This window comes from Podarcis vaucheri, assembly GCF_965113315.1.
Source record: "Podarcis vaucheri genome assembly, chromosome: 3".
NCBI classification, from domain to species: Eukaryota; Metazoa; Chordata; class Lepidosauria; order Squamata; family Lacertidae; genus Podarcis; species Podarcis vaucheri.
In genome coordinates this window covers 128295269-128318370 of record NC_138761.1, presented here as the reverse complement: position 1 = coordinate 128318370, position 23102 = coordinate 128295269, and the positions used below count along the sequence as shown (strand labels likewise).

The 23102-nt window shown below is 44.9% G+C and overlaps 1 protein-coding gene across 1 annotated transcript in view; it reads right to left on the bottom strand.

The window, feature by feature from the left end:
• The window catches only part of KPNA3 (karyopherin subunit alpha 3), a 31669-nt gene extending 14902 nt beyond the window's left edge, over nucleotides 1-16767 (bottom strand). The window contains exons 1-7 of the mRNA XM_082215788.1: nucleotides 16636-16767; nucleotides 5567-5611; nucleotides 3006-3095; nucleotides 1584-1613; nucleotides 1443-1495; nucleotides 1253-1348; nucleotides 284-369 (exon numbers count right to left, since the gene is read on the bottom strand). Coding sequence (XP_082071914.1) covers nucleotides 284-369; nucleotides 1253-1348; nucleotides 1443-1495; nucleotides 1584-1613; nucleotides 3006-3095; nucleotides 5567-5611; nucleotides 16636-16722 — 487 coding nt within the window. The 5' untranslated portion in view covers nucleotides 16723-16767. The remainder of the gene's footprint in view (nucleotides 1-283; nucleotides 370-1252; nucleotides 1349-1442; nucleotides 1496-1583; nucleotides 1614-3005; nucleotides 3096-5566; nucleotides 5612-16635) is intronic.
• Nucleotides 16768-23102: the final 6335 nt, after the last annotated feature.

Sequence of the window (23102 nt, the reverse complement as noted above, 5' to 3'; positions counted from 1 at the left end):
ATTTCACATAACTGAGTTATACTGTTACTATTTCAGGAAATTATTCTATGTTTGTTCAAAATTAAATTGGAAGTGCACCTTTGCATAATTAATTTTTTCAGACAGAAAGAAGATATTGATATTGATATTGACTGCAAAAGGACCCTCTGTGGAGGTTAGGCCTGCTAAGCCTTGGGGTCCCTTCCAACTCTACAATTCTATGATTCTATGAAGATGAAGTTATATGTGTGTCTTCAATTGCAAAATGCACCCACTCCCAAAGTTAAACACTTAGAGCACTTACTAGACTGTACAACAGCTTGAGTCTGTGCAGAAGTGCCTGAAGCTATGTTAGTCAGGGCCCATGCAGCCTCAAACTGTAAGGAAGGACTGTTAAAAAACAAAAACACCAGAATAGCAGTAATATTTGCAACTCACAAAAAATACCAGCAGAAAAGTACATGCCAAATTTCTATTGAAATAGTAATTCAATATACTGTAATTAGATGCCATTATGTATTTCTACCTCTTATGCCTGCTACAACTTCCTTGAAATAAAGGTAGAAAATGCAATCCAACATTGAACTATTGTTTCTGAGTCCTTCTATCAAGATTTTTTGCATGACATCAACACATACAGAACTTGTGACACTAATTTTCTTTGATAGTTACCTCACTAGAATACCCTAGTACAGAATAAGCTGGCACAATACATTCACATCAGACTTCCAAAGCTAAGTATTTAGTCACAATAATACAAAAGAACAACCCCTGAATAAGGATAGAAGAGTGGTGCTCTACAAAAACAAGAAGGAAAAGTGTGAAGGAAAAAGCCAAAGCTCAAGAGACTTTAAAGGTGGGGGGCTTGATTTTTCTGCCCCAAAGACTGGGCTAATATGAGGAACCCTTCCCCAGGTTAGAATCTGAAAACAGTCCTCATGTGCCTCCTGGACAGTGGGGAAGGGGAAGAATGCACACAGAGGAGGGTTCTTAAGTACTGGGCAGGTCAAAATATATGGATTGTGGGCTGTGTCTGGCCTGGAGGATCACAACTTGTACACAGTCTTCTAGAATGACTATGTCAGACCTGCAAGACACTTTGTAGAACTTGCTCCTAACCAGACTGTTGACATAAGCTTCAGTAGTGTTTGAAGCATATCAAAAGTAAATACCCAGTTACAATGTTCAAAACTGCAAGCTAGCTGCAACCCTCAGCTGATAAACATTCAAATTATGTCCGAGGAAGTACTGAGAAAAAGGAATCATTACTTACTTATCATCCCTTTCTAAACATTTAACCAATATTGGTAAAATTCCAGATTTTATTAGGTCATCAATAGGAGGATTTCTGTCGCTTGATAATAGCTTTCTGTAAAATTAAAGTGAAGGTGGTGAATAAAAAAAAAGATGGGAAAGACAGCATTCATTGTACTTTAGTCCTCAAAAAACAAATAGATGCCTACCTTGCAGCTTGGACAGCACTTAGTTGGATAATAGGGTTGTCACTTGTCGCATTCTGCAACACCACATAGATTTCAGTAAGTTCAGGAGTCAAGCATTAACAAATCCAACTGAAGGAAATAATATATTGTTTAGCAACTTACCTGTAATATAGCTTCTAGTGTTACATTTTGCTTTGAACAAAAGACAAATTTTCATTTTAGTTACAATTCTTATTATAGATCAACTGTTCTCTGCAAAATATATCAGTGTCATCCTCTAAGACCAAGCACTCCAGTTCACTATCTTGGCTCAGCAGCTTCCAGCAATAGTGTCTAAACACTCGGATAAAGTCTGTCTCTCTTCAAGTGTCTTCGGCACTTGCATTTTAACTTGCAGTGTTTTGGTCTCTCGCAATTACTACCCTGGGCCCCTGCCCTCCCATTTAAATTTTCATCAGTTATGTCATCGGAGGGAGGATAGTTTCAAACCAGAGTCGCCTCAGAGAGTCTTCTTCCCCCCCTCAATCAGTTTAAAAGCTGCTGTTTGGTTTTAATTGCCAACAGTCTGGTTCTATTCCAGTTTGGGTGGAAACCATCCCTTTTGTACAGGCCTGGCTTGCCCCAGAATGTTCCCCAGAGCCATCAAATCCAAACTGCTCCTCCTGGCACCATTGTCTCCTCCATGCACTGAAACCACAAAGATGTGCCTGTCTCAGCTGGCCCTGTGCATGGAACTGGTAGCGTTTCAGAGAAAGAACCTTGGAGGTATCCTACCTACCAAACTAAATTTGGCTTCCAGGACCACGTGACTATATTTCCCCGTTGTTTAGTGCAACATGCACTACGACCACTGACTCCTTCCCAGCGCTATGCACCAGGCTATCTAGGTGGAGGGAAAGCAGTCTGCTATTCATGTTCCTAAGGACCATACTGCCCATTAGCACAATCCCTGCACCTACCAGAGAAGTACGCTCAGCATGAGAGAATAGATGTTCTTCCCCAAGGAATGAGTTACCCTTCGAAGGGAATGCCTTTCTCTTCCTCAAGGTAACACTCTCCTTCCCCAAGACCTTCATTCTCAACAGCATGGCAGCTGTCATCATGGGAGCGGAGCGGAGTTACAGTGTCCCTGAAGACCTCGCCCACCCCTCTCTCTGCCTCTCTTGCCTTTTCCAGGCTCACCATGAGCTCGCTGCAACTTTAGACACGCCCACAACGTTTGCCCAACAAGGAGATCATCATGCAAACCCCATGTATCCAACAGGTGCAAGGGAAGCTTTTATTGCTCCAAGAGGATTTTGGAAACTGGCTGGTTTTTCTGAAAGGGCTGGTACTGTGCTGTTTTAATTCTAATTATTTGTATGGTTTTAATAATTTTATATATGTTCATAGTTTTAATTCTCTCAGTGTTTAATTGTTTTTAATGCCAGTATCCTCTATTTTTAGTGACTATGATTTTTATCTGTAAACTGCCTTGAATTCCGTCAGGAAAAAGGCATTTATGTATATATGTATGAATAAATACCATATACCACACAGACCCACATACACATCAATGCCACATCAATGTAGATACAGTCTTACTGCTTTGAAATCAGCATCAGCATCTGAATCTTCTAAACTTTCTTCTTGGGGCACATTTCTTTTTTTCAGAAGATGTTCATCTCTTTTATTCTGAAGAACAAAGACCCAAGATAGTGCATTTGAATGCCTTTAATGTTTGTTTGTCTGTTAATTTATTTAAATGCTAATGTTAATATTATAGGACTGACCAGTAACAGTAACTCACAAACATAAAATGGTAGAATATAATGAAATACAGTATGATAAAATAGTAGTATCATAAAGAAAACTTTGGTCTCAAATGAGTCCTAAATCAATATAACCCAACTAACTGGTCAACTTGTTGGCATCTGTTTGTCTTGAGAGACAATGGAGTGCACCTTTGGGGGTGAAGTCAAATTGCTGTGTTAGCAACACTGAAGTGACCTCCTTGGGGTGGGAAGCCTGGGAGATGTGTATGGAAGTTGTTATGTGTGCCGGCGTGGTTGCTCAAGAGCAAACAGGCAAGACTCCCCGTTGGTCTCTTCAAGGCTTTATTATCTGTCCAAAACATTCACAATGCAGATCGACTCAATTCCTTGTCTGCTCAGTCGCTAGCAGAATCTGGGAGTGGGCGATCCTTAAACTTTCCCCGGCAGAGTAGTCTTTTGACCCCCATGCTAAACCTACTGCGCAAAGAGTAAACCTACTGCGCAAAGAGGGCGTGGGCAGAGGGGGACCTGCCTCCCCCTCCGCTTTGTTCATGCTTTGTTCATGTTGCATCCTCCAAGCCCTGCACCCCTTCCCCACTGGAGGCGTGGCTTCCCTCCTCCGCGGAGGAAGTACCACGGATGTGGTTCAAAGGACAGCAGAGCTATACGACTGGAACCAGCTTGGCTGCAAGAGTTGCTGGAAGGAGGCAAACAAGGCGCCATCCAACCATCTTAGGGACTCTGCTCCAGATTTGAGTAGGATTTAGTACTCCTTAGCCTTTTCTTCTCCTGAAGATCTCCCACAAGGCAGCAGAAGGTTAGGATCAGAGTTTTCGTTCTCCTAGATGGGCTACCTAATCAACTAACTGATCTTTGTTTGATAAGCAATTAGATTTTCTGTTGGGACATTTTGAGAATGGACTCAGCGATAGAGGGCCAAAGCTCAAACCCCAATGTATGATCGCAAATTATGTTGCTACAATTGGCACTCATTCAACAGCTTTCTTTTGCCTCTGCCTGACAATTTCAGAGACCGCAAGGTACCCTCTCAAGACAAGAGATTTGGCCCAAATGCCTCCGACTGCTGACCTCTAGTACATAGTCTCCTGAAAACAAATTCTTGACTAGATATTCATATTTAAAACTATTAATAATGAAAAACACATTTAAATTTAGTTATGAGCAGGAGTATTTCAAACTCAGATACCAATACTATGTATCCTGTGTAAGCAAACATACTGAAACTGATCACTACAGCATTCACTATTCTTTGTACTTAGCAAACTGCTTCACTAATTCATGTTTATTTAGGAGCTACTCACAGTACAGTGGTGCCCCGCAAGACGAATGCCTCGCAAGACGGAAAACTCACTAGACGAAAGAGTTTTCCGTTTTGGAGGTGCTTCGCAAAACGAAACTCCTATGGGCTTGCTTCGCAAGACGACAATGCCTTGCGAGTTCCTGCGGGTTTTTTCCCCCCTTCCCCCCCTTTTTCTAAGCCGCTAAGCCGCTTATCAGCTGATCCGATCAGCAGATAAGCCGCTAAAAGCCGCTAATAGCGCTAATCCGTCAATGGGCTTGCTTCGCAAGACGAAAAAACCGCTAGACGAAGAGAATCACAGAACGGATTCTTTTCGTCTTGCGAGGCACCACTGTACAATCCTAAACATATCTACTCAGAAGTACACCCCACTGCATTCAACAGGATTTACTCTCAGGAAAGTGTGTATAGGATTACAGTGGTACCTCGGGTTAAGAACTTACCGGTAATTCGTTTCGGAGGTTTGTTCTTAACCTGAAACTGTTCTTAACCTGAAGCACCACTTTAGCTAATGGGGCCTTCCGCTGCCGCCGCACAATTTCTGTTCTCATCCTGAAGCAAAGTTCTTAACCTGAGGTACTATTTCTGGGTTAGTGGAGTCTGTAACCTGAAGCGTCTGTAACCCGAGGTACCACTGTATAACCAAACAGTTCCAACTCTTTCTTTCAGAAGCCTGACCCAGTGAAACATTCTTCAGAGGCTTAAGAGGTTTGGGGCTTTAGTTGTGGGTGGTGCTCTTCTGAGAAAGAGGAAAGGCACCATCAAGGTGACTTCAAGCACAGACAACCACAGACAAAGGAAGTAAAGTCTCAAAAGCAAATTAAAAATGGGGAGAACATAATGGAACTCTGGCAGAATGTCTTACAAAAAACAAACCATTGCTCTGCCAGATTCAGAAATCTGGACACAATAATGTACTTGATGCTTTCCTTGTAGACACATGACATAATAGTATCTGGTGAGGACACAATCTTTTCAGCGCTCTCCCAAGTCACACATGAACCTCCATAGCTGAAACCTCTCATGGCCGCTTTAAACAAAGCATAAACAAATAAAAGTGATATACTCACCTTTCTAAGTTCAATTGTCACCTCATTTCTATGTCTTCGCATAGTCTGTAGAAGAGAAAAACAGAAACATACAACACACAAATGAAGTAATAGTACCAAAGCCTATGATGATTCAGTTTAACTCTCTTTAACCAATTTTAGGGAACCTACAACTATACACCAGCCTAGATGTTACAGAACTTTATTCCACTGATTATGAGATGTGTCATACTAATTTTCTACAAGGCAGAGTGAGGAGACCATTTAAAGTAAAACATGGGTGGGAAGGAATACCACAACCATCCGTAATGGCATCATTTTCTCCTCCCAAAAACTATTTTGCTTAAGTTGTTTTTCTGCAGTGATTCCAAAAGCAACATTCACTGAGAGAAAAAATAGCTGAGGAAATTTCAAGGAGAATTTTTGCATGTGGGAAGGGCTCAGTATACACATCCCAGCAATGCTGTGCCTGCGTTTGCCATCCGCACACCAAGGAAAGTGGCACAGCTGACATCGTGACACACCAAGCGCAGCCATGGAGCTTCTTGTTTGGTCTTCCTTGCAAATGAATGCTGAAGGGTGAAAAAAGACATGCAAAATGTAGCACTGCAGGACAACAGAAAAATTGTAGAATAATTGTAGGAAATTTGCTGGAGAGATTACACACATCTGAACCATTGTTTTGGGAAATTACATTTGGTTCACACAAAAGGAGATGAGGTGGTAAACATTCACTTCAAAAGAAAGAAAAGGCCAGCATCAAAAAACAATACAGAAAAGAGAGACAAGCTTCAAAATGTTGTCAAAATATATGAAGAACTTTAATAAAAAGATCAACTGTCTGATGTGTTTTAATAGAAATCTTCCTCAAGGGAACAGAACCGTAATTAATTCAATATATGTGTGTGCGCGTGCGCATGCGTGTTATCACATCAGCTATATGGATAAGAAAATTTAACTGTGCAGCAGCAATTGATTTGGATGAAAATATTTATTATTCTGCTGTCATTCAGTATAAGTGTGTATATATATGCTATTTCTGGTTTTGCTTATATATGTTGTCTTTTAATTCCCTCCATTTAAATATTCTTAAAAACGGATTTAACAAAGGAGTGAATAAACTTCAACCCATAGGCCCAACACAACCTTCTCCCCCTGGTTCCTTCCTCCCCATCAGCTGTTCAGCAAGGAGAAGCTGACAGAGGGAAAGATGTGGATGCTGTGCATTATGTGCAATTGCTGCTCTGAGTGCCAGCTGCTGAGGAAAGAGGGCTTATGTTCATGTCCTGCTTACATGTCTCCTGGAAGCTTTTGGTTGGCCACTGTGAGAACAGGAAGCTGGGCTGGATGGATTATTGGCCTAATCCAGCAGGCTCTTATTATGAGAAAAGGCTCTCCTTATGCAAAAAGGGTCCACACATTTTGCAATCACACGGATGCAATTATTAGGCTGCAATTGCATTTCAAAATTTGAGGCTTTAAATAGCTTTAAGGCAGTGCTTAGAGTTCAACTGTGCAGTGCTATTATTTCTATTCTTTTTCTGATATTATTAACTTCTTTTGCCTTTTGTAGAGTAAGGACATAAAGGGTACGGGGAGCTTTTTATTTTTTAAAAAAGCAAACTTTATTAGAAATGTCTGTGGAGAAAATGGAAGATAAAACTTGAGTGGAGTTACTAAGAATTACGTCTATGCCTGCTCACATGGGAAATACCTTTGTCTTGGTCTACTGCTGTGTTTCTGGTCCTGAAATTCATCTGACATCTTTCCACTAGGGTGATGTGGCCCTTGACCTGAAAAACTTTCCCCACACATGTTCACAATAAAACCTTTCCTTTTCATTTATGATATATAAAGGACCTGTACTAATTATACTAGTAGTTTTGTCTTGAGTTGATTTGTGAACTTCATGCTTACTGAGTTTTGTAGTTAAAAATAATAGTTTTTATTGTTTACTCTATGATAGATGAAAGCCGAATTTGATTAACATATGTTCCATGTTTTATTATTTGTCTGACTACAATTTATATTGATAATTATTTATATATATATATATTTAGGTATAGAATAAGTTTATATTGACCACATTTGTGCATAGTGCTAAACCATGGTTTTAGCACTGTACTGAATAAGCCCAAGCAAAGCACAAACTCTCATGCTCCCTCTTCCCTGGCCTTCCCACACAGTTTCATGTGTTTTTTAAAATTCTGCTCTTTTTTCTTCTCCTTAGCATTCTCAAATAGCATTCTGTTTGGGCCAGGTTTAAAACAAACTCTAGTTAATTTAGCAGCTTTATAACCCATCATTTAAGGGACCTTTCTAAGAGGTTTACCAGAGGGCCACAATATATACATAAATAGTTTTGTATAAATAAACAAACCGAGAATAAGTGGTTAAGAGCTAGTTAACTAAAAGGCAAATGCCAGGATTAAACCATTCTCAAAATAAAGAAGTAAACTTGACATGAGCCAACAGTGTGACGCGGCAGCTAAAAAAGCCAATGCAATTCTGGGCTGCATCAATAGGAGTATAGCATCTAGATCAAGGGAAGTAATAGTGCCACTGTATTCTGCTCTGGTCAGACCACACCTGGAGTACTGTGTCCAGTTCTGGGCACCACAGTTCAAGAAGGACACTGACAAACTGGAACGTGTCCAGAGGAGGGCAACCAAAATGGTCAAAGGCCTGGAAACGATGCCTTATGAGGAACGGCTAAGGGAGCTGGGCATGTTTAGCCTGGAGAAGAGGAGGTTAAGAGGTGATATGATAGCCATGTTCAAATATATAAAAGGATGTCACATAGAGGAGGGAGAAAGGTTGTTTTCTGCTGCTCCAGAGAAGCGGACACGGAGCAATGGATCCAAACTACAAGAAAGAAGATTCCACTAAACATTAGGAAGAACTTCCTGACAGTAAGAGCTGTTCGACAGTGGAATTTGCTGCCAGGGAGTGTGGTGGAGTCTCCTTCTTTGGAGGTCTTTAAGCAGAGGCTTGACAACCATATGTCAGGAGTGCTCTGATGGTGTTTCCTGCTTGGCAGGGGGTTGGACTCGATGGCCCTTGTGGTCTCTTCCAACTCTATGATTCTATGATTCTATATGATAGCCATGTTCAAATATATAAAAGGATGTCACATAGAGGAGGGAGAAAGGTTGTTTTCTGCTGCTCCAGAGAAGCGGACACGGAGCAATGGATCCAAACTACAAGAAAGAAGATTCCACTAAACATTAGGAAGAACTTCCTGACAGTAAGAGCTGTTCGACAGTGGAATTTGCTGCCAGGGAGTGTGGTGGAGTCTCCTACTTTGGAGGTCTTTAAGCAGAGGCTTGACAACCATATGTCAGAAGTGCTCTGATGGTGTTTCCTGCTTGGCAGGGGGTTGGACTTGATGGCCCTTGTGGTCTCTTCCAACTCTATGATTCTATGATTCTATGATTCTATGAGTGTACAGTGGTACCTCGAGATGCAAATGGGATCTGTTCTGGAGCCCCGTTCGCATCCTGAACAAAATGTAAGACCTGACTGTGCGTCTCGTGTTTTGCCGCTTCGGCACATGCGTGTGACGTCATTTTGACCGTCTGCACATGTGCATGCGATGAAACCCGGAAGTAACACGCTCCGTTACTTCCGGGTCACCGTGGAGCACAACCCAAAAATACTTATCCTGAAGCGTATTTATCCCGAGGTATGACTGTATATCGCATCATAGATCTGTACTTGGATTGGTGTTAACTTGTGCAAAAATGAAAAATAAGTCAGGCTAATTTTTAAAAAGCAAATTGTGTTCAACCAAAGGTGAACTGTCTAGGAGCTTTACTAATGCCATCTTGATAATCAAGATAACCCCACAATGAATTGGCAAGTGTTGTAGCAATGAGCTTGTATAGGTTTATAATCACTTGCTTTGATATAAGCTAATGGGCTTGCTTTCATGCTATCCTTATCTGTGAGCCCAGAAAGGGGAACTATCTGTAAGACTTGGGGATTTGCCGCCTATGCCATATCTAGGCAGGTGAAGCGTTGAGAAGTGCTAGGTAAAGTGACTGTGTGGAACCCAGTTCAGCTATTGATTGATTGTGTGACTACAGTACATTATTTATTGCTTTCATTTAATAATAATAATAATAATAATAATAATAATAATAATAATAATAATAATAATAATTTATTATTATTTGTACCCCGCCCATCTGGCTGGGTTTCCCCAGCCACTCTAGATGGCTTCCACAAAGAGCAAAAATACACTAAGATGTCACACATTAAAAACTTCCCTGAACAGGGCTGCCTTAAGATGTCTTCTGAATGTCAGGTAGTTGTTTATCTCTTTGACATCTGATGGGAGGGCGTTCCACAGGGCGGGCACCACTACCGAGAAGGCCCTCTGCCTGGTTCCCTGTAACATCGCTTCTCACAATGAGGGAACCGCCAGAAGGCCCTAGGCGCTGGACCTCAGCATCCAGGCAGAACGATGGGGGTGGAGACGCTCCTTCAGGTATACTGGGCCGAGGCCGTTTAGGGCTTTAAAGATCAACACCAACACTTTGAATTGTGCTAAGAAACGTACCGTACTGGGAGCCAATGTAGTCTTTCAAGGTCGGTGTTATGTGGTCTCGGCGGCCACCCCCAGTCATCAGTCTAGCTGATCCATTCTGGATTAGTTGTAGTTTCCGGGTCACCTTCAAAGGTAGCACCATGTAGAGTGCATTGCAGTTGTCCAAGCAGGAGATAACTAGAGCATGCACTACTCTGGCGAGATAGTCCGCGGGCATATAGGGTAGGCATGTAGCCTGCGTACCAGGTGGAGCTGGTAGACAGCTGCCCTGGATACAGAATTGACCTACGCCTCCATGGACAGCTGTGAGTCCAAAATGACTCCCAGGCTGCGCACCTGGTCCTTCAGGGGCACAGTTACCCCATTCAGGACCAGGGAGTCCTCCACACCAGCCCGGCCCCTGTCCCCCAAAAACAGTACTTCTGTCTTGTCAGGATTCAACCTCAATCCATTAGCCACCATCCATCCTCCAACCGCCTCCAGGCACTCACTGAGGACCTTCACCGCCTTCACTGGTTCTTATTTGAAAGAGAGGTGGAGCTGGGTATCATCTGCATATTGATTGATGGATGGGCTAATGATCTTGTTGGATAGTAAAATTCATGCTAAATTGCTGTTTTAGGGGTTGTTTTTAAATGTCTGGAACGGATTAATCCATTTTGCTTTCTATGGGAAGGCGTGCCTTGGTTTTAGAACACTTTGGTTTTGGAACAGACTTCCGGAACGGATTAAGTTTGAGAACGAAGGTACCACTGTAGTGCCAAATCCCCATTCTCTCCTTCCCTCATTCCTCATGTCTTGCTTCCCAATCGCAGTGCTACAAATACTGTCCATCCATCTACAATTTTATTTATCCTCTTGAGCTGGTATGCAATAGAACCATGTGGCACTTCCTGGTGAGCCAGATCTGGTCCAAGGACTAACAACTGTTCAACCTGAGCACATTGGCTGAGCTGAGACTTAAAAAAACAAATACAAAACAAATACAAAACAAAAAAACTTTAAAACCACCATGGCTGAAATTGCATTGTCTAATTACAATAGTGTATTTTATATTTATATTTATATTGGTTTCCTGTGTAACTAATAAGAGCCTGGGTTAAACCACAGAGCCTAGGGCTTGCCGATCAGAAGGTCGGCGGTTCGAATCCCCATGACGGGGTGAGCTCCCATTGCTCGGTCCCTGCTCCTGCCAACCTAGCACTTCAAAGGTACATCAAAGTGCAAGTAGATAGATAGGTACTGCTCCGGCAGGAAGGTAAATGATGTTTCCGTGCGCTGCTCTGGTTCGCCAGAAGCAGCTTAATCATGTTGGCCACATGACCCAGAAGCTGCACACCAGCTCCCTCAGCCAGTAAAGCGAGATGAGCGCCGCAACCCCAGAGTTGTCTGGACTTAATGGTCAGGGGTTCCTTTACTTTTAATAAGAAACTAAAGCTAGTTTTTCACAGGAAACTGCCATCCCTGAATAGGTGAAATTCCAAAGTGTGAAGGTGGATGGGAAACAAAATGGCTACCCAGGACAGTGACTACCTAGAAAATTTTTTTGGGAGTTGTGGTGGATGGCATAAAGAAAATATCAACCCAATGGTTGGATGGGGAGCAAATTCAGTTTTAGGAATTATGAAGAAACTGAGAATACTACCACAAATATAATGGCATTATATACATTTGTCTTGAGGACACATTCTGTACATCTACAATTGCTGCATTTTGCAAGGAGTACCTTAGGTCAACGACAGACAGTGACCATTTTAGGCATGTCCAATTGTTGTGCGATCGCCAACAAGTGGGTCCTTTTGAATCCAGAAGAGGGCATAATGGAGGCAGGGTGGAATGGGAGTGGAGGCTCTTATACGCACTCTGTTAATGCGCATAGGGGCTGCGAACTGAACCCCCACGTCAAACAGTTATGGCCTGTACAAGATATCTATGTTGTTTTTCACTCGATTTAGAATTGGCCTCCAAAGTCACTTACGGACTCATTGTTAAAACCGTGTTTATGAAACACAATCTTACTCGGCTACAAGTGATCGCCAAAGAAGTATCAAAGCAGTGTACAACATAATTAAATGCCATTAAAAATACTCATTAATATGTTCAACAGAATGTTGTATGTATGCAAGCTATGCTTGTGTGAATAAAAAAAAGGCACTAAATGCCAGTGGAAACACACCAGTAAAGATGCTTGTTGGATCTTGGAGGGGAAGCTATTCAGTCAAGCAGGAGCTATACATCCTTCTTGTGACTGACAGCAGATGGGTCAGGAAAGGCTACAGAACCACCAGCATGAGCCCATCAAAGGATATTAGTGGGAGGGCTGGTTCATATGGGGAGGCTGAGATTCCTGCATTGCAGGAGGCTGGACTAGATGATCCTTTGGCGCCCTTCCAAGTCAGAATTGTAAAGGTGCAATCTCAAATAACCAGGTTCCAGGTTGCTTAGCGCTACACGGATGAGCTACATGGGCGGTAACAAAACCTTGAACTTGGTTACGTAGCAGATTGGAAACCAATGTCTCTTCTTCAAGGCAGGTATTATATGCTTGCCGTATGGGTCACCAATTAGCAGCCTAGCCACAGCATTTTGTACTAGCTGAAGCTTCCCACTCAGGTCAAAGGGATCAATTCCCAAATCTGAGAACCAAGAGGACCTCAAAATTCAGTATCAGTTTATTGTCCCTCATCCATTCTACCATTCAGCTCCTAGTTCGGGATCTGCTCAGCCCCACCTGATTCAGATGTCACAGAGAACTGTATACTGATGACACCATGTTTCAGATCTCCTGCTATCCACTCTAACAGCTTCATAAAGATGAATAGGGGACAAGATGGTTCCCTGCAGCACCCCATAGTATAAGTGCAGGGGGTTGAACAAGATAACCCTGGTGGTCCCTTCCAACTCTACAGTTCTATGATTCTGTAGTCACACAATGCTATTCCCTAGAGCTGGAATTGTTTCTCTTTGTTTCCCAATGTATTTCATATCAATTAAAAATTTGGTGTGACATGAGCACATTTTTATTCTCGGAGCTTGGCCCAAAGAGCAAAACTTTGAAAACCACTGTGTTAAAAGCTGCTAAGATATCAAGCAGAAACAACGGTGTGATATCATTCATCAAGAGCAACCAAGTCCAGTCCCACACCCAGATTGGGAAGGATTTACAGTCGTACCTTGATTCTCGAATGCCTTGTGACTCAAACGTTTTGGCTCCCGAACACAAAAGTGAGTGTTACGGTTTGCTAACGCTTTTTGGAAGCTGAACGTCCTGTAGCCAATCGGAAGCCGTGCCTTGGTTTCCAAATGTTTTCGGAAGGCAAACGGACTTCTGGAACGGATTTCATTCAAGAAACAAGGTACGAGTGTATTTATGAACAGGATTTATATGCCGCTTAATCATCAGAACCTCTAAGGAGTTTACATAAGATGCCTTTGATCTTATGTCATGTAAGAGCTGTCACCTCTTAAGTACCCATCCTAAGAAGTTAGTAGTTGTTGAAAACCCACAGGGTCCAAGTCGCATTTCTTTAGGAGTGGATGCACTCCCACCTCTTTCTCCATACCTTAAAAGAGCATTGGGCATATCGTGAACACACCTTGTCAGCTCCCTTCAGCTAGTTTGAAATTGGCAAGATGGGCAAGGGTCAAGGGGGCATGTTGTCATTTGGGCAAGTCATTTTCAAGTACCTTGTACACATCACCAAGCTGGAATGGACAAGCTGACATGTTTATCACATTATTTGGACCTGTCACAACCATGGTGTTCAAGTTCCTATGAAGGCAACCAATGTTATCAAAGTGCCCAGCAAATGCATCATAATGGGCATTCAAGGGTTCGATCATCCCATTTGTTGAGATATAGAACAATCCTCCCACCAGTTGGAAAAACTTGCCTAGAATTTTAGCATTCAATTCAGGTAGCAAAGGAAGCTTTCTTTGCCACCCAAATAACCATGCAAAAATCACAATTATGTGCCCTGGTGTGTCTGGTTGTCCTCACTGTGTGCCTGGTGCCACCTACACTCCAGCTGCTGTCCAATTCATTTCAATAGCCTGACCTTCCAGGAATAAGCTCACCATCTCATCTACTGATTGTAAGAACTAGGTTTTTGAGATTTAAAATAGCCAAGAACTTAAGCCTACTAGAAATGCATTCTGCTAGTACCACATGAGAACTATTACAAGTTCTTGCCTTCAACACGTATGGTGTTATGATACTCACAAAATAAGGTGCTCACCACTAGGTAAAAGGTAAAGGGACCCCTGACCATTAGGTCCAGTCATGACTGACTCTGGGATTGTGGCACTCATCTCGCTTTATTGGCCAAGGGAGCCAGCGTACAGCTTCCGGGTCATGTGGCTAGCAGGACTAAGCCGCTTCTGGTGAACCAGAGCAGCGCACAGAAACGCCGTTTACCTTCCCGCCGGAGCGGTACCTATTTATCTACTTGCACTTTGATGTGCTTTCGAACTGCTAGGTTGGCAGGAGCAGGGACCACTAATCAAAGCAAAATAGCCTAGATGCTGTTTAGTCTGGCTTCATTGAACAAAGAGTGCCTTGGTAACCCTGCTAACGCCAATGGTAGGAAATGGATAGGAGCGTTCTCGTTCGTTCTCAAGGACTATGGGGGAAATGGTATTGCACACTGTATATTGTCTCCTTATCCTTGTGTATTCAATTCCCAACATACTGACAAGTGCACAAACCCAGGACAGATGAAATGATAGAGAAGGTGTGTTGCACCCTCTTTCTAATAAATAATAATAATAATTTATTTATACCCCACCCATCTGGCTAGGTTTCCCTGGCCACTCTGGGCAGCTTCCAGCAGAATATTAAAATAAAATGATTCATCAAATATAAAAAGCTTCCCTAAACAGGGCTGCCTTCAGGTGTCTTCTAAAATCAGATTATTATTGTTGTTTGTTTCTTTGACATCTGATGGGAGGGCACTCCACAGGGCGGGTGCCACTACCGAGAAGGCCCTCTGCCTAGTTCCCTGTAACTTCGCTTCTTGCAGTGAGGGAACCGCCAGAAGGCCCTCGGAGCTGGACCTCAGTGTCCGAGCAGAATGATGGGGGTGGAGATGCTCCTTCAAGTATACTGGGCCAAGGCCATTTAGGGCTTTAAGGGTCAGCGCCAACACTTTGAATTGTGCTCGGAAACGTACTGGGAGCCAATGTAGGTCTTTCAGGACCATATAGAATATATTAGAACATAGCTCCAATCCACATTGACCGTATTTAGGCTCTCCAGAGCCCTTGTAAGGTGGAATAGGGGCCCCTTCCCCACAATATCACTTGGCTTAGAATAAAAGATTCCCTTTGGGCCACACCACACCTATGTTATCAAAGAAAACACTACCACTGATCTGCTATAATTTAAAAAAATAGTACAGTGTGTCTGTACCCTTGCAATTGCTTCTTTTTTATAGGGAGCAGCAATTGGAGAACCAGCAACCAAATTGAGCTGCATGCCAACTGGATCCACAGTTAACAACCCAAAGGCAGGTTGGAGGGGAAGCACTGACATTTAGGGCAATAGGTCCTATTGTTGTTGTTACTATTTCATCTCTTCCTCAAAGTGACCATCTTGTAAACTAGCTGCTACTTAGAATCACAAAACTAACAATACAATGCTCTGCATGGTTACTAAAAGTAGAAGACCCCCATTAAATTATCTGATATGTATGCATACAATGGCAGCCTAAGCAATAAAACCATTATCTTTTTCATTATATATTGTGTCCCTATAAACAAATCCAGGTACATTTGGATACTCCAACCTGCAGCCAACAGGGCTAAACAAAGGAGTTCCCATTAAATGTCAGTGATGATAACATGCAAGGCTCCTACCAATCCTGCATATTGGAAATAGAGCGTTTAACAGGGAGACAGAATGGGTTGTTCTTCACTTTCACATTTGTAGGTGATGATGGACAACCACTGGAGCCCGGGGGGGTGCTATTTGGAGGCAGCAATAGCACCGGTCTTCAAAATACAGTTGCTGTATCTGGGTTATTTGGGCACTTAACTGACCCGTAGCCCAGCTAGGAGTAAACACGGCTATTGGGGGGGGGGCGCCTGTCAAAATCAACACATGGGAAAGGACATGGATGCATCTGCCCCAAGTTCCGGGGAGGATGGGGCCGAGCTCGAGGGGAGATCCGCGGAGGTGCAAACTGGCTGTCAGGATCCCCGCGCCCGGAGGCGGCGTCCCAGGCGACAGCGAAGGACAAAGAGGCCAGAGGGACCCGGCCGAGCCCTCGCTCCGGCGCCGACAGGCTGCCCGGGGCCACGGGGGGGGGGGAGGGGAGGGGGCGCAGAAGCACAAAGGGCTCCCGGCCGCCCCGCTGCCCGGCCTCCGCCTCCGGGGGCCTCGGCGCCGGGGGGTCCCGCCAAAGGGCGCCGCGCCGCCCCGGCAGGCAGGCAGGGAGGCGGCCGGAGAAGCGGGATCCCGGCGGGGCGCCGTCCCCGCACGAGGCAGGCTGCGGCCTAGGCAGAGCGGCTTCTCCCGGCCCGGCCGCCCGGCACCCACCTCCACGTCTCGGCCCTTGTTCTTGAAGCTCTTGAAGCGGTGGTTCTCCAGGCCGGCGGCGGCGGCGGCGGCGGCGTTGTCAGCCATGACGGCGGCAGAGGCTCCGGGCTGAGGCGGAGACGGCGCGCGCACGCGCGAGCGAGCGGAGGCGGGCAGGGGCGGGGCGACGCCCAGTGACGAGGGAGGGCGGGGCTTCCGGGGCGCCTGCGCAGCGAGCGAAGAGGGGAAAGGGCAGAGCGGCCGCGGAATTGCGTCAGGCCTCGCTTCCGGGGAGAGGGAGGCGGAGGGCCGGCGGGCGGCTGCTTGGCCCTGGGCGCGCTGCTGCTGCTGCTGCTGCTGCGAGGGAGTCCCGGCGCGGCGCTGCTTTGGCCGGAGGGGAGGCGAGGCGGCGGGCCAAGTCCTGGCCCGGCCAGGCCCCTCCGCGACCACGAAAGGCAACCGGCGGCCTTCCTCGGGGCTCCCGCCCCTCGCCCTCGAGGCGCGCGGCTGTGCCTTCCTTACCCACAAGATGGTCCGGAAACCTGAGCCCAGGGAATGGTTGAGCGAGGCATGCACGCTTGTGAATGTTCTTTTTAAACCAGCAACCTTGAAATAAAAGGTTTTTCTATATGCCAGATTCGCACAAAAGGTGTGCGCGTCGCTATCCGTGTATCATAGAATCCTAGAGTTGGAAGAGACCACAAGGGCCATCGAGTCCAACCCCCTGCCAAGCAGGAAACACCATCAGAGCACTCCTGACATATGGTTGTCAAGCCTCTGCTTAAAGACCTCCAAAGTAGGAGACTCCACCACACTCCTTGGCAGCAAATTCCACTGTCGAACAGCTCTTACTGTCAGGAAGTTCTTCCTAATGTTTAGGTGGAATCTTCTTTCTTGTAGTTTGGATCCATTGCTCCGTGTCCGCTTCTCCGGAGCAGCAGAAAACAACCTTTCTCCCTCCTCTATGTGACATCCTTTTATATATTTGAACATGGCTATCATATAGAATCATAGAATCATAGAGTTGGAAGAGACCACAAGGGCCATCGAGTCCAACCCCCTGCCAAGCAGGAAACACCATCAGAGCACTCCTGACATATGGTTGCCAAGCCTCTGCTTAAAGACCTCCAAAGTAGGAGACTCCACCACACTCCTTGGCAGCAAATTCCACTGTCAAACAGCTCTTACTGTCAGGAAATTCTTCCTAATGTTTACTCCAAGCCAGGCGAGCTGTTTTAGTAAATCACATCCTTCCCGCCAGACTAAAGGAAATAACATAGCAGTAGAGGGTGTGGTAATAGACCTCCCCCAGGGAAACATGCACTTCAACACTGGATTTTCTCCCCATGTTGTATTAGTTGTGGATCTGGAAAATCCCTATGGGGGGGGGAGCGCAGGATGCCACTTGGATGGAGTTTATTGTGAAGCTGCTGCTGCTGCCAAAATTAGAGAATCCAAGCAGCTTCAAATCTACATTGAATTCCATCGTGCACAAGCCCTGGAAAGGCAAGGGACTTACAGTTTCTGCCTAGTCTTTATACTGTGTGATAGAGCAGAGGTTTTCAACCTTCTTGGGTCCACAGCTCCCTTGAGTAACTACCTTCTTTCTGCAGGACCCCCATGGGGCTCAGAAGTCCAGTTAGGTCACCCCTTGCCTGCAGAACTGACAGCCCCTCAACCCTTTTCAAACACCCTTGTGGAGTGTTCCCTCAGGCTCCTCCCCCCTCTCCTTGGGGGTCCTCTGGGCAGCCACCCCTGGTCCCTGAGGTGCCCCCCTGCCCCAAAGAGAGGCATCATTTGTCTGCAGAGCTTGTAGGCAGAGCTGCTGCAATAAACAGCTGTGCAAGCTGTTGGGAGGCAGAGAAGCAAGAGGGCATCAAAGGAGGGAGGAAGGGAAGGAAAGAGGGACAGAGTCTAGTATTGCCCACAGCACCCCTGACCATCATTCAAGGCACCCCAGGGTGCCATGGCACACTGGTTGAAAGCCACTGCCCTAGGACGCCCCATCATCTCAGGTATCTGCACTATCACAGTGGGCATTTCTGGATATATGGACTCTGTTCTGAAACCATATGCCATCAGTGCTCCTAGCTAAATATGTGACACCACAGACTTTCTGAGGAAAATACAATCTTTGAACAAGCTACCTAACGATACTATACTAGCCACTATGTATGTGGAATCCCTGTACACCAACATCCCACAGAACGATGGATTACAAATTTGGAGATGACCTGTTCCTCCAGATCAGCAGCAGAGCAATGGGCACTCACATGGCCCTACAGTATGCCAACATCTTCCATCTTCATGGCAGATTTGGAACAACGCTTCCTAAACTCCCACCCACTCAAACCTCTCTTGTACCTGCAATACATTGGCAATATTTTTATTATCTGGACACATGGTCAGCAGACCCTGGACACCTTCCACCAGACATTCGATGACTTTCACCCCACCATCAACCTAACAATGAACCAATCTATGCAAGAAATACATTTTCTGGACACTACTATAAAAATACAGAATGGTCGTATAGACACCACCTTATACCGAAAACCAACTGACCGACAAACATATCTGCATGCTTCCAGCTACCATACCAAACATACCAAACAAACAATTGTATATAGCCAGGCTCTACGTTACAGCCGCATCTGTTCCAACTCTACAGACAGGGATTCTCACCTAAGGGATCTACAACAAACCTTTTTGGAACTAAACTATCCTGATGAAGTTAAACAACAAACTTACTGCAAGACAGATTCAAAACAAAACAGAACACCACTGGTAACCACATACAGCTCTAAAGTTAAAACAGCTCATTGCATCATCAGAGATGTACAACCTCTCCTAAACAATTACAGTTCTCTTTCTCAAGCTCTGGGAGAAAGACCTTTCATTGCCTACAGACAGCCACCCAATCTTAAACAACTCCTCACCCACGATAATACAACAACCAGACTTAACATGGACACTGGTACCAGAGCCTGCAATAAACCCAGATGCCAACTTTGCTGCCACATACACCCAGCCAACACCATTACTGGCCCCAACAACATCAAACATACCATCTCAGGCATATTTAAATGCTCATCGTAAACATTGTGTATGCCATCAAATGCCAGCAGTGCCCTTCAGCTCTCTGTATTGGACAAACAGGCAAACCCTATGCCAAAGGATTGTCGTTTAGTTGTGTCCGACTCTTCGTGACCCCATGGACCAGAGCATGCCAGGCACTCCTGTCTTCCACTACCTCCTGCAGTTTGGTCAAACTCATGCTGGTAGCTTCGAGAACACTGTCCAATCATCTCGTCCTCTGTCGCCCCCTTCTCCTTGTGCCCTCAATTTTTCCCAACATCAGGGTCTTTTCTAGGGAGTCTTCTCTTCTCATGAGGTGGCCAAAGTATTGGAGTCTCAGCTTCAGGATCTGTCCTTCCTGTGAGCACTCAGGGCTGATTTCCTTCAGAATGGAGAGGTTTGATCTTCTTGCAGTCCATGGGACTCTCAAGAGTCTCCTCCAGCACCAGAATTCAAAAGCATCCATTCTTCGGCGATCAGCCTTCTTTATGGTCCAGCTCTCACTTCCATACATCACTACTGGGAAAACCATAGCTTTTACTATATGGACCTTTGTTGGCAAGGTGATGTCTCTAGGTGATATTTTTATTTCCTCACAGTTTATTTTCCAATCTCACTTGTTATAAGTCATATGACGGTTCTTCTGGGATGGGGGTTGTTAGGTAATATTGTAAAAAAAAAAAAAAGTTCCCTCCCCCCTTTCCGTTCCGTTTCAACATACCAGCATAGATGTTATTCTTTGATGTTATCTTCTGTCCAGTCCATTCCATCACTCTTAACTTTTCAGTGGCAGGCTTAATTACCAGCTAACATACCCTTTTCTTCACTCGAAGCATGTGCAATAACTTTTATATCCAATTTTTTATCTTAAGTAATGCAACTAGAGTCGCTCTCAGAGACAGTGTCCGGGAGATCCGAACTCGAGGGCTTTCCGTCCAGTGCCCTCACGCCCTCCTTCTTTCAAGCTCGGGGTGATTTATGGGCAACTGCGGACGAGGCTGCATCTTCCCTTCCACCGGGAAGAATTTGGGAGGCTGATTTACTCCCATCATCAGCCCCTTAATTACCTCTTGTAAGCTGGAGAGATGGTATTGTCGGCCATCTTCCAAGGCGCCCCTAGCGGCCTCCCCCCCCCACATAGAGATTTCTCAGGAGACAGATGAGGTGATCAGGCACTCCCATTTCTTTAAGAACTTGCCATAGTTTGCTGTGGTCGACACAGTCAAAGGCTTTTGCATAGTCAATGAAGCAGAAGTAGATGTCTTTCTGGAACTCTCTAGCTTTCTCCATAATCCAGCGTATGTTTGCAATTTGGTCTCTGGTTCCTCTGCCTCTTCTAAATCCAGCTTGCACTTCTGGGAGTTCTCGGTCCACATACTGCTTAAGCCTGCCTTGTAGAATTTTAAGCATAACTTTGCTTGCATGTGAAATGAGTGCAATTGTGCGGTAGTTGGAGCATTCTTTGGCACTGCCCTTCTTTGGGATTGGGATGTAGACATCTTCTCCAATCCTCTGGCCACTTCTGAGTTTTCCAAATTTGTGGACATATTGAGTGTAGCACCTTAACAGCATCATCTTTTAAAATTTTAAATAGTTCAGCTGGAATATCATCACTTCCACTGGCCTTGTTATTAGCAGTGCTTTCTAAGGCCCAGAAAGATATGGATGTCTCCAGGTAGTGTGTTTGCTGACCTTGAGCCAGACATCCTGGAGAGTGAAGTCAAATGGGCCTTGGAAAGCGGATTGGAGGATTGGAGATGATCAGAAGAAGTTGCTGAATTACAACTTATTACTAAACTGAAAGGGACGTGGGTGGCACTGTGGGTTAAACCACAGAGTCTAGGACTTGCTGATCAGAAGGTTGGCAGTTTGAATCCCAGCAACGGGGTGAGCTCCCGTTGCTCGGTCCCTGCTCCTGCCAACCTAGCAGTTCGAAAGTACATCAAAGTGCAAGTAGATAAATAGGTACCGCTCCGGCAGGAAGGTAAACGGCGTTTCCATGCGCTGCTCTGGTTCACTAGAAGCAGTTTAGTCATGCCGGCCACATGACCTGGAAGCTGTACACCGGCTCCCTTGGCCAATAAAGCGAGATGAGCGGCGCAACCCCAGAGTCGGTCATGACTGGACCTAATGGTCAGGGGTCCCTTTACCTTTACTAAACTGAAAACTATGGAGAGACCTGGTCTGAATAGAGGTATTGGATTCTTGTCTCATTACACATGCTAAAGCTATTTTTGGTCTGCATACTGCATGCTATCCCATGCTTTTTGCTGTAGGACTAATTGCAGTTGTTAACAGTCGTCAACAGGTTTACCATACCCATTGAGTCAATCACCCATCTCCTACTACCCTTCTGAAAAAAACCAACTCCACTCTCCCACTATATGTAAGGATCTGGTGACTTCTGTTTCAGTGTCTCGCCAGAGTGGTGCATGCTCTGGTTTTCTCTCGCTTGGACTACTGCAATGCGCTCTATGTGGGGCTACCTTTGAAGGTGACCCAGAAACTACAACTAATCCAGAATGCGGCAGCTAGACTGGTGACTGGGAGCGGCCGCCAAGAGCATATAACACCGGTCCTGAAAGACCTACACTGGCTCCCAGTACGTTTCCGAGCACAATTCAAAGTGTTGGCGCTGACCTTTAAAGCCCTAAATGGCCTTGGTCCAGTATACCTGAAGGAGCGTCTCCATCGTTCCGCCCGGACACTGAGGTCCAGTGCCGAGGGCCTTCTGGCAGTCCCCTCACTATGAAAAGCCAAGTTATAGGGAACCAGGCAGAGGGCCTTCTTGGTAGTGGCACCCATCCTGTGGAACGCCCTCCCATCAGATGTCAAAGAGAAAAATAACTTCCAAACTTTTAGAAGACATCTGAAGGCAGCCCTGTTTAGGGAAGCTTTTAATGTTTAATAGGTTATTGTATTTTAGTGTTTAGTTGGAAGCCGCCCAGAGTGGCTGGGGAAACCCAACCAGATGGGCGGGGTATTATTATTATTAATAATAGTAATAGTAGTAATAATAATAATAATAATAATAATAATAATAATAATAATAATGTGTATCTGAAGAAGTGTGCATGTACACGAAAGCTTATACCCAGAACAAACTTAGTTATTCTCTACGGTGCTACTGGACAATTTTTTTTTTTTATTTCCACTGCCTTAGTGCTACCTTCACACTGGGTATTTGTGGAACTTTGTCCATTCATTTTTTGAAGAGCATCTGCAGATTACCACTGTGAATAAAATATCTGTTTCCCCCTTCTTCAAGCTCAGAAAATCAGATTTGGAACCAGACACAATGGAACAGCTGCAGAATTCCCCCAGGTGTAGAAGCCACATCGCACTGCTATTTCATCTGTATTAAATTGCTCTAATCTAGCTGGAGTGGACGCGGGTGGCACTGTGGGTTA